The following is a 12,214-nucleotide window of genomic DNA, read 5'->3' as shown; positions in this document are numbered from 1 at the left end:
TTTTTCCCAAAATGTTTAACTTAAGGTTTAGAGTTTCCCGGCTGAATTGTACAGGATGGACAAGGAACACTCATAAGTACGTAAAAGACGCACAAATAATTTTTGAAGATATGTATTATAAATAAAGATACAACTAATTGGATACAATGATGCTCTTATGAAAACAATCCAGCTTTAAGTACTTAAAAGTAAATAAAAATAATAAATTTCAAGCTGTTGGATATACGTAGTGGAGGTTAGTATCTATCGGCAATTTCGCGTACTTAAAAGGTAAATTTTTAACTTGAAACTGAAGCTACTTAAGAAATATAAAATATATTAAAGAAGCAACAATAGAACAATAAAATAAAATTGATTTTACAGGCCAATTATTGATGCACACGGGACAACTTTTGGAGGTAGTTGTACTTACGATGCGACAAAGCGTTGGAGAGATACTCTTTGTCGCATTACAATGTGGACAATTGGCCTGCAAGTCATCAGAGTATCTAAAAACAAATCTGGAGAGCGACTTGTTTCATGTACTAGTTCTCCAGAAGAAGCTGCAAATACGCGTGGAGAGTTCGGGTCAGTTGCAGCTCGCTCTGGAAATTGCGGGCTGTATTCAACAGCGTCTATTCTCATACACAACCATCAATATAAATCAACAGTATAAAATATATATTAAGTCAGTAATATACTCGTGTGTGCGTACTTCCCAATATACATACGAAATTTATAATTAGCTTAATCAGAATATTCTATAAAAAGAAGGCTAAAAGCTACGCGCCTCCTGTAGCTAAAACAGACGTCTAAGGCAAAACACAGTATCTCATCTTAAAGCTGCCAAGTCACTATATTTACAATTCGTAGAAAAGGAGCTCAAGTAATAAAATTATCAAAAAACTTTAACAACCTAAATACAAAAACAATCTCAATTCATGTTTCGTTTCATTACGAAAACGTAAGTATCAAATGGAATGGATTTCAAAACTTAAACTAGGAACCAGGATTTTTTTTTCAAATTGGTGGATTTCCCTCGTTATATCTTAAAGTAGGAGTGAGGCTATTCGTGAGTGAATTGACTAGAGAACATGCGTAATCATCTTCGGGATGGGGTACCAACGAGGCGGCACCCAGCATCAGGAGCATGAGGGCCTGGATGGGCACCGAAGCCCGGACCACCCTACCCAAGAAACGGTAACCGCGCCTGAGCACAGATGTATTGATTTCTGAGTCATCGGTAGTACCACTGCAAAAGAAAGGCGTTCATTAGAGCAGGCGCTATTTTTAACAAAATAATGATAATTAATGATAAATTTGATGATATGAGTTAGTGTGTATTGGGTTTTGATTTCATTGTTACATATTAATTCATAAGTAAGTACGTGGTTCCTTTGATAGACAGGGAGAACGCGGAATAAACGATTGACTTGGAAATAGAGAAGTCAATACTTACGCATTCCTATAGCTAAAAATAAAAAAATATATAAAATGTGAACAACTCAAAATTGAATGGTTTGATAAGGCATGCACTAGGATTCCAGTAAAAATGCTTTTTAAACCAGTTAATCAAAAAATATAGCCATTTCCCTTATTAAGTAGTGTTCTAGTTTCAGATCGTTAGGGCACTGAAATTCCGGGTACAAAAGATCCAACCGAAAAATCCATAGGATTTCCCTTACTGTTAGTTTAGATTATCCTATAGACTACAAATTATCTTATTACAGAGACTATCTAACACAACGAATTTTACCGAAACAGTTTTATTATATCAAAGAAATAAGAAAATTTTCATTGAGGTCAGAGTTCAGGTTATACACAGGGTATTAGGATACTTTCATTTAAAATCCAGAAAACCAGAGCAGAGAATTTCTATGAAAATGTTACTGGCAAAGTTCTCAGGAGTTTGAACAACCAAGCCTAAAGACTAATAGACTAAAAAATACTGAACTTTTAAAGCTAGGAAAAGTGTCCCTGATAGCTCCACTAAAACTTCGGATATAAATATTCGAATTTGTCATCCCAGAAAATCCCCGGAGACTAAGTTTAAGTGATCATACTTAAAATTCTTAAAATTTATTTTCCAAAGTTTTTCTTTATTCCGTAACCATCAACGCTATAAACGTAGTCAGTATTACAATAAATAATACGTGAACACAGGCAGCCAATTGTACGCAGTGACTTGATAGATTGGAAGAAATGACACAAGGCTATATTGGCTACGTTTACCTCGAAGATTTTGAGAGATTTTCGGATGCATTTTCTTCTCGCTTCAGTCAGGATGGAAACTTAACAGTCTTAGTTTTGAACATGACGAGAACGTGGTCATAGAAATATTTATTTTTACCGTTGAAATTGTCGATATTTCGAAGCAAGACGCGAGTATTACGGGTGGAAGACTGTATGTATAGGAAATATCTTGGGAAACGTTGGTTTATAATAAACATGATCTATATGACATTGGAGTTATCATCGTTAATATTACATAAGGGTGTTTTGCGATGTTATTCTATTTAAATAGGTAGGTATAGTAGACACTAAAACCCTGTCATGCCTTGAAGTAATAATGTACTCGCCGTCGCTCATCTCTCAACCTTTTCCCGATGTTTAACCCACGGCTTCCATACCAAAACCTAAACTTAAAACAAGCACGTAGTGTTAGTATGGTGTGAGTTGATGTCATGCATGAATGTCTATGGTGAAATAAAGAAGCGACATTTCCACGACCATGTTAGAGGGTTATTTGTATTTGTAGTAACTGATAAATGAAAAACTACTTCTAGTAATAAAACAAAAAAAAAAGATATTTACTTGTAAGCGGTTTCGTCGAGTGCTGTGGTCAATGGCTGGTCCCCATCAGGCTGGTCCAAAAGCTGTCCAAATGCAAAGAAATGTAAAACAGTGCTCTTCGATAAACTTACTAGACTATTTTGTAATAAAACTAAGTCAGTGCTCCAGTAAACCAAACAAAAAAATCTACATAAAGGGCAATCCACATAGTTAGAGTCTTCGACAGTTTAAGTCATTAACCACCATAAACAAACGAATAGTAAACTTCGAAAATCAACAGGATTTAGAACATCTTGGCACGAAATGATCACGTTTTTAGCTACATCGAAAGCCTAAAATCTAAAGTTACAAACTTGAACATAACTAAACAGGTCTAATCAAACTCCTTTCTTTTTACAAAATAGCACAACGTCTGGGCAAACTTACGTCATAGCTGAGCGCTTGCAACGGCGAACTATGGCTAGCCGCTATGGCCATGCCTATTTCGTTAGGGTCACGCCCTAAGACAGCTCCTAATTTCAACGTATATACAACGGTCAGTCTTATCAAGGATTGCAGCTTGAGCCTTAATTCCGTAAGCCTTCGATGGACGGTGCTGGAACCTTCAGGGGCGTCTTCAGCGCGAAGCAGCTGATTTGCGGCCTCCTGTAAACTGAGCACTCGAGGTTCGCAGCGCTCTAGCTCAGCTCTTAGCTCTAGGAAATTGTGGAATTTGTGCTCGATGGTTTCTTTGGGTGCGGTCAAATCCACGGGTTCTGAAGATTTGATCTTGCGCTCGTTCTTTTCAAGCCACGCACAGAGCTCGGACAAGATGGAGTGGAACTGTTGGTTCTGAAATTATTGGTTTGGGATGTTACCATCGATCTGATACCATACTAACATGCATTGAAGAGGCAACATTGTAAGTAAGGTAAATTGGAGATAAGATAAACTTTAACTCATTTGAAATCACGACACTTTCAACCGACTAATCTGAGCTAAGCTCAATTAGCTTCAACTTACAATAATTACAACACTTACAATAATTACAACACTTACATCCATAAGAGCTTTCTGCAGCTGCACCTGCCACGCGGCAGCAATCGTACAAATGCTCTCCCAGCGCTTGTTATCCATCTCCAACCGAGCTCTTAGCTCTTCAGCTCTCGTCGTGTCCTCAGTATGATCAGCCAAATGAGTCCCGACAATATTCAGCGACCTCACGATGCTCTTGTGACTGTCCAAGTCCAGCAAGAATTCGTGATGATCCTGAATGATGTCCTCTAATTGCTCTATGTTGGAAGGGGGTATTCTTCTGGATTTTTGGGTGCCTTCGGCCACCTGGAGCCACTTCTCCAGTCGCCACAAGTCGTTATCCAGTTGCGCCCAATTCCGTTTGGTACAGAGTGGACACAAGAGGCGACCGGCCTCGCTAAAGTCAAGCAACGAAAAGACATTGAGGGTCGTTGGTCGGCCGAGAAAAGTTATGGGGTTTAAAAATAGTGCAGGTAAAAATAAGTTGTCTATTATTAGGAGGAAAATGTGCGGTGGCAGCCAAAGAGCAAGGTGCTGGATTAATATTTGTCAGGCCTAAATGAGAAGGTTTAATTAAATTTGACAAAATCGTTGCTAAATTTGAAGACGGTCGTTCTGGAACACCTCAAGCAGGGTGTAGGAATGGGGCTATTATGTTATAGTCGGTTCCTAATTTATTCTAAGTTGCAGCTGATTATAACATTTTGATGATTACTTTATTTGCTATATGAAATAAAGCTATATTGCTCTCATAATTGTTGTTTTTTATTTACCTTGAGTAGTACCTTACCAGAGCTGGAGCAAATGTGACCCCCACTTTTGAGTTCCGAACAAATTTCGGTCAGCAAAGCTAATTCTACGTAAAAGCGTAAGTAATTGAAAATAGGACTCGTAATATAAATTTTGAAAGGCTGTAGGTACTACCTAAAATAATCACAAACCAACTTTATACCCACTGTCCAGATAACTCGACATCAAATTTAGAATTAATAGCTAAACCTTAAAATCCTCACTGCACCTCTTCCACCACAAAACCCCTGATTGCATGCTACAGTTATACGATTGGATTAGGAAGAAACTACTTACTGTTGGCATAACAAGTTATAAGCATCGGGCACAGTAGTTCTAAGGGGAAAGACGAAAAGAAAACGCCAGTTAGTACTATTACTTGTAAACCACACCTCTCCAACCACCACTCAACAGCCCTACTCACCTCAATTCCCGCAACTTCTGCTCCTTCTCCTTCGCCTTGATCAACAAGACCTCGAAGCCGTCGATGAGGCTTTGGACCTCGTCGCTGTTGGCCTCAGCGTTGGTAGCATTACATTCGTTGACCAGAAGGTCATGAAGATGTTTTATTAATTCGGTGCTGGCTTGACATTTAGCCGACATTTTTGCTATTCTCTTACTGCTGGTTGGGAGTTCTGGAGAGCCTTGTTTTGGGATGGCCTTGTTGACGAAGGTTTCCAGCTCTGAGAGATTAGTCCTGCACTCCCCGATAGCAGCTTCTAGTTCTACTGCATAGGCATCTTTAGCGCTTATCGAGGTCATGCGTTGGAGTTGCTCTGGGAGGGTGTTTACTTGAACCGCAGTATCTTGCTCGAACTTCAGAGTTTCCACTTGGACACTCTCATCAACTTCCCTGAGCCCCTGCCTTCTAACTTCACTCAGAATATCAGACTTAATAGTTTGGATTCTTTGGGTAATTTCCTTGCACAGGATTTGGTACTCATCGATCATCTCTTGAATCTTGACAATTTCCTCTTGCTTGCTCTTCTTCATTATTTGCAATCCTAAATTGTCAGCAGATTCCAGTATTGGGGTTTGAGTGGCCAGTTCACTTTCCAGGGCTTCTAGTTTCTTTAGCCGGTCCTGCGGGGAGATGGTAGCGGAATCCAAATGTTGCACCTCTGTGAGAGCTCCATCGATTCTACTCAACGTGACTACGTTGTCTTCATGGGTGAGTGAGAATTCTTTGAAAGGTGCTAGTTCGTTTTGCAAGCCCTTTAATATACTTGTAGCTTTAGGTAATAGGTTCTGCCACCTTGCAATTACTACTCGAGCCTTGGAGGTAAGCTCTTGTATGTTTTCTGGATCAATACCGCTTATCCTTGCGAGTTTTGAGTAGGTTTGTTCCAATATCTGGAAAGCTGGAAGTCGAGATTCAATGTCTTTTACCTCTGATTCAATCTCGTAGATGGCTTCTTGGGTTTGTGCTCTGTCTAATTTGGAGGCAGGTTTGTCGAAGTCTTTGAGCCGCTGCTCCTTGTTGGTGAGCCACTGCTCTTGCTCAGAGCTCAACTTCAGCACTTCCTGCAGCAGCTTCCAGGAGAAAGTTAGTTTCTTTTTCCGGTCAACTGATTGGCCGCATACAGCCTTCCATCTCCTCTCCAAATTCTGCACTGCATTAGCCAGGTTTTCGCTTGAGAAATGCGCTTTGACCATATCTTCATCGCTCAAAAGTAACTCGCACAAATTCAGGACTTCCCCGATATCTCCGCTCTCGTTTTCGACGGATTTTTTGAGCTTTTCGTGCTCCTGCAGCTTTCGCTCTATGACTTCCTTAGAACAGTTGTCGAATGAGAGAGGTTTGGACATTTGGTTCTCGATCTGTGTCAGCCAAGCTCGAATCTTTCGTATCCGTTCCTCTAGCTGCATCGTGGTTTGAATCATGTCGTGGATTTTAGTAGCTTTGCTTTTGCCTATGGCTTCAAGCCGCTCCCATCGGTCCTGCACCTCGTCAGTCTTGGCTTGCAAGATTTGTTTAATTGTCACATCTGCGTATTCTTCTCCACAGCAACTTACGAGTTCTGTGCCCACTCGGATTAGCCATTCATACTCCCGCTCTTTCAGAGCCATCTCTGCTTGGAGCTCCACTTCTAGTTTACGCAGTAATTCTCTAGGATCCATGGCTAAAGATTGCTGGGAGTCTTGATCCAGACGTTGTTCCAGTTCATCAGTCCAAGTGATAAATCGAGCATGACGGCTTTCAAACATTGATTTAATACCAAGTTTGTCTTCTAATTGGTGGCAAATCGTTGCGAGTTGGTGATCCAAGTCTCCGTGCTGATGCCACAGCAGCCACATTCTTTGATTAACAGTTTTAATATCTGATGGACTGAGGCACTCCTTGAGCTGCTCTTGTGATAATCCCAATTGTTCCAGTTCTTTAACAGCTATCGTTAGGCGTTCTCGAGTTCTTTGAAGAACTTCCAGTCTCTGAGCGACCCCAGCATGTGAGGTAGGCATTTGACTTTGAGATTCATTAATCACGGCTTGAATACCGTCAAATAGTTTCTGAGTAGCTTGAACACGATCCTCGTGGGTAATAACTAGCTTGGAAATGCGCTCTAAAAATTGCTTCCACGTCTCAAGACCGGCTTGCAAGTTTGAAATTCTTTGTTTAATGGCAACATGTTCCATTCTAATGGATGTTGCCAACGCATCATCGCAGAATTGCAGCAAGAAGTTTTGTTGCTGTTGTAGGCTTTCTGCCTGCTGTCCCCCTTGAGGGATCTTGTCCAGTAATGACTGAATTCTGCTTGTTAACTTGGGAATACGTCTAACATGGAGGTATCTCAGCTGCATTTGCTCGCGCTCCTTTTCCAGGTTTTTCAGCCATTCCAGTAACACGTTTTGGTCCATCCGGTACTTTTCCCAGGCTTCCAATCTCTTTTGTACTTCCCTGTGACGATCCACGATCCTGCTTAGAGTCTCGTTGTGAAGATTGGTCAAAGAGTTGAATTGCTCCATGACGCTGGTCTCCACGAGGCCGCCAGCCAAGGCGCTTCCATCGTTGGGTTTCAAGACATTTTGTTGGGTTGTGAGGAGGTTCTGGTGCACTTGACACAAGTGCTGATGTTCAGACAAACTTTGGTAATCACCAGGTATCGTGCCTTGCAGGAATTGTTGCACGTTGAGCAGGTACTCCTGCCAAAGCCTCAAAGCTGCAGCTCCATCTTCGTTTTTGACCAGTCTGGAGCTGAGTCGGTGGTACTGTTGGAAGGTCTCTCTGAATACCTGCTGCCACAGCTCTAGAATCTCTATAACTGAGGTTTCGGTTTTCACAGTTGAAGTTTCAACGGTCTCCTCCCGGATTTTTTGGATCTGGCTTTCCGCTTTGCCTAGAGCTATGAGGTGGTCGCGTAGGGCTTGCAGTTTTACCTCAGTTTCACTTTCTAAATCGCCGCTCTGGATTTCATCTACGCTCTGCAATGATTTTAAAAATTTGTGTAATGGCGTGACAAAAGTGATCTCCAGTAATTAATAAATGAGATATTAAATTCACATGTATTATGAGAATAGGGATATCGATGCAAATAACAGAGATTTCGAATAAAAATCACCTACCTTTTGCACTGAATCTAAGTAACGCCGCGCTCCAAGTATCTCTTTGCTGGATTCCTCTCTTGCCTTGGACTTGGCCTCGGCCACGTCGGCGAGGGTGGAGAGGCTCGAGCGAACATCTTCTAGACGTTTGCCCATGGCCTCAACTTCACCCCCTAAGAGGGCCTTGGCGTCCAATCCGACCGCTGACGCAATGCTGGTCACCAGATCTTGAAGCTCGGCCAGGGTTTTGGAGTGGCTGGATAGAGCCTCCTCGCACACCTACCGGAAAACTTATATTTAAACTTCCTGCAGAATTAATTTATGGTTGGGCCGGGGAGAACTGTTTCGCGTGTCAATGGATATTAGGTCTTGCAATCGCTTGTTTCGATTTCCATTAGGGGTAATTGAAAACACGGGATAATGGAGGGCCAAGGTTAGGCGAAATTAGGAAGGCTCTTCGGGATTTATAATGATGCAGTAAATTTTAAAACTGTGAGCAATAAGAGTTCCTGCATACACGCAAATGTAGAGAATTTATCCTGTTAAACTTTGTTATTACGAACTTCCTCTTTGGAAATATTTTTATGTCATATTTGGACGGTTTGCGTGTGCACAGCTCTTTTAATTTGAATTACAATATGTGTTTTGGGAGAAGAATGTTACAAATATTAGAATGAGTCAAACCTGTAGTTCTTTGTGGGAACACATTTCATGCGATCGCCAGAAAACAAACGATGAGGTTACATACAGAATCAAGCAGTTTTCGCGCTTTTTAGAAAACTAAAAGTCCGAATCTCGGTGAGGGAAAAATTCACGAAAGTGTACAGTTATTAATAAGATTTGCACAACACTAGAATGCTCGTTGGACGTCTGTCGCTAATTTTAACTTTCTTGCTGAAATCAGGCCGGTTAGTGCCGATTTATCCTTGGGAATTCTCTGCCAGACCAGCCTCCGTTTTCGGGAATATATTAGAGACGTTCAGCCGTGTTTCACTTCAGTTAAAACAGATGCCACCCCAAAAAAACATTACTTACTCCAAACATATTCTGTGCCACATAACAAGCCTTTCCTTGATTACAATTTGCCATTGCTACAAACTGAGTCAGTTTGCAGGCGAAGAGGCTGCTGCTGAAGCTGTCTAACGCAAACACACGTGTTCGATCCGGCACGTTTTTGGGGTGAAAAAATCGATACAAAACACTAGGGGTAAGTTTAGAAAATCAAGCTGCTATTGTGAACACCATAGGGAAGAAGAGCTGATGACCGAATGGTAAAATTGACCTCTACAGTGCCTGTCCAATTTGAACTAATCTGTTTATTTCTTTATCCTGAATCTAATTGTTTATCTGTGCTTCAATTTGCAATTATCTAGCTTTACACAGTGAATATTTATGTTGAGATAACAAGCAATATGAGTCGATGTTTGAAGAGACATTAAGGTTTACTTCATCACCTTTATACATAGGTATCTACCTAAACAAAGGGGATAATAAAAGAGTTGTTTACATTACACAGGGAGATAACCGGCCAGATCGAGCAAAGGGAACGGTAAACTTATACAAGTTTGAGCTTTTGGAAATTTTGAAACTGAAGCCGAAGAAGGAACACGGAATTAACACTAATAATTTCAAAAGGTTGCATCAATGAAGTGGTACACAGAAGACAAGCTTAGACGGAGCTGCTTTTTTTCAAGTGCAGCGTCACATTTTCAATGATTTTGCCGGGTATCTCGATTGTACTTGGAAAAAGGAAGAAAAGGAAGGATATTGTGAAAGGAACAAAGGTAAAAACGAATTTTTCATGAGGCTATTGGTTCCCATTACACAGAGAGATCTTTGAAATGAAATCTATTTTCGGAACTCGGTTGCGCAATCCAGAAGGTTTTTATAGCATCGAATTGCTTCAATAGTGTCACTAATTTGCTTCTATATCGCGATGAAGAATAAAAATAAACCAACATTTTTCCCATTTAGAAAACGGTAAATTTCGTCAGCATCTTAAGAACCATTGCAACTGCCCACGCCACTGGATTTTACGGCAAACACCCTCGAAATTTACAGTTTTTAAACACTCCGTATCTGAATTTTTTCTTTAAATGCTTATATTGATGCATACTCGCACCATAAAACGGTTGAAAATCCCTTTTTTACGACAAAACTTCTGGGTACATACCCTGACTTTCTCGGCAGCCTCCTCTGGCGGCAGCTCATCAACAAACTCCATAGGATTCTCAATCCATTCTTTGACTAAATCGCTCGCTTCTTTATACCTCTTCCAGAGGTCCGTCGCGTTCTGATACTTAGTACACAACTCCTTCAAGTTGGTGCAGGTGGTGTTGTACGCAGTAACGGCCTCATTTACTGCTGCGCCCACGCGGGCCGAGACTTCTGGTGCGCAGCTTTCTGACAAGGGTTGAGCTGCGTCGTGGAGTTCAGTTACCAAATTTTCGCGGGAAACTAAGTCTCCTGATAATCCCTATGAAAAGTGGGTTATTAGGATGGGAATACGTACATGCGATTTCCTGTAGGCAGTATAGCGGTACTTTATTTGTAAAGGTACCATAATTGGAGCGAGTGCTTATAGTACTTATTGTGAATATTAATTTCACTTACGTTAAAACGTAAATTGATAAAGTAGCTTCAAGTAGTGGAAATTGAAAGCGAGGAATTCACTAAATTTAAAGCGCGATATATCAAATAAACACACGTCATCAAAAATGTGCGGTTGCTTTAAACAAATGTATTTTAAGCCTTCGACGGCGATGAATAAAGTTTGAATGCATTAACAATAATAAATACCGCAATGTTGTTGTTGGCAAGAAATAAACATAATGCCCTATAAATATGTAAATCTGGAATTTTAAAGTACATGTCCCAAAATACCGAATAATGTGCCCTTGAAAAGGTGGATACTTTGAACAGACAATAACTAAATAAAATAGAAATTTATAATGCAAAACTTAAAAGTCATAAGAAAGGTATGGGCACATGCACTTTACAGCTATTCCAAATGATTTTTAATTTCTAAAATGATAAAAAAAATCATTCAATCGCAAAAAAGCCAACATTTCAGTATTTAGACAGAGAATTGTGTAAACTAGGAATTCAATCATTTCAACACGACTACAAAACTCAAAAACGGTAAGAGGTAAACGTAGGCGCCCGCATATTAGAATCGTTCCACGAGATTTGTGGCGTGTAAAAATCAATTAATATGGGAGTCGCTTAGTGTAAACAAGGCGATATTTAGGCAGGTATTATCAAATTCCAGGCTCCAGAACTTAAAAACGGTGAGAGGTACGTAAGGTCATGTATACTAAAGTTATTCCACGTGGTTCGCATCTTTTTAAAATCCGACAATACAGGGGATGTTCAATTTAAAAAAGCCCGCTTTAATTTTCAATACAAGATTGAACTAAAATGCTTTTCTATGCAATTTTCCTCTCGAATGGAACCGAAGGGCGAGGTATTAGACCATGCAGGTATAGTAGAGCCATGCGGGTCGATGATGAACCCAATAGTAATAAAAGTGGATCGATAGTGGGTGCCTGGTACCCAAAAACTTTATGTTGATAATGTGTTTATTACTGTGAGATAAACCACCATATAATTAAGAAACTTTGCCATTAAAACAGTTAAGGCAAAAAGTTAAATAGAGTTTAATAATAAATTTAATATTTAGGCAATTGTTATTATTTTATATACAAGGTGTCCGGAAATTGGCGGACCAAAAAGAAATGGTGGATTATATGGTCAGAAATAAGAAAAAAATGCTTATAAACATATACCCAATAATATCTTCAAGAAGAGCTACAGCTCTTTAAAAGGTGAGCCATGGCAAAGGTTTTTTTGCAATAATGGCAAAACTGCAGTAGTTTAAAACACCAAATTTGAAGTATTCAGATAACTTAACACGTTGAAGAAGCTGATATATCTTATTTTGCAAAATGTCAAAAAACCTTTGTCACAGCTCCTTCTTTAAAGAGCTGTAGCTCCTCTGGAAGGTATTTTTGGACATATGTTTATAAGCATTTTTTTTTACTTTCGACTATATAATCCACAATTTCGTTTTGACCCACTAATTTCCGGACACCCAGTA

The 12,214-nt window shown here is 40.0% G+C and overlaps 1 protein-coding gene across 4 annotated transcripts in view; it reads right to left on the bottom strand.

Moving 5' to 3' along the window:
* Nucleotides 1–96: 96 nt before the first annotated feature.
* Nucleotides 97–12,214, bottom strand: part of Msp300 (Muscle-specific protein 300 kDa) — a 116,559-nt gene continuing 104,441 nt past the window's right edge. For 3 of the 4 annotated variants that reach the window (XM_066396852.1, XM_066396850.1, XM_066396853.1), the window contains 8 exons: nt 10,289–10,591; nt 8,137–8,394; nt 5,000–7,995; nt 4,873–4,911; nt 3,811–4,183; nt 3,199–3,603; nt 2,794–2,855; nt 97–1,231 (listed from right to left, as the gene is read on the bottom strand). In XM_066396852.1, coding sequence (XP_066252949.1) covers nt 1,000–1,231; nt 2,794–2,855; nt 3,199–3,603; nt 3,811–4,183; nt 4,873–4,911; nt 5,000–7,995; nt 8,137–8,394; nt 10,289–10,591 — 4,668 coding nt within the window. In that variant the 3' untranslated portion in view covers nt 97–999. The remainder of the gene's footprint in view (nt 1,232–2,793; nt 2,856–3,198; nt 3,604–3,810; nt 4,184–4,872; nt 4,912–4,999; nt 7,996–8,136; nt 8,395–10,288; nt 10,592–12,214) is intronic. The other variant, XM_066396851.1, reaches the window with a different exon arrangement.

The sequence above is a fragment of the Euwallacea similis genome, chromosome 14, assembly GCF_039881205.1.
Source record: "Euwallacea similis isolate ESF13 chromosome 14, ESF131.1, whole genome shotgun sequence".
Lineage (NCBI taxonomy): Eukaryota > Metazoa > Arthropoda > Insecta > Coleoptera > Curculionidae > Euwallacea > Euwallacea similis.
The sequence above is the reverse complement of the archived record's forward strand: the minus strand, read 5'-3'. Positions and strand labels throughout refer to the sequence as shown.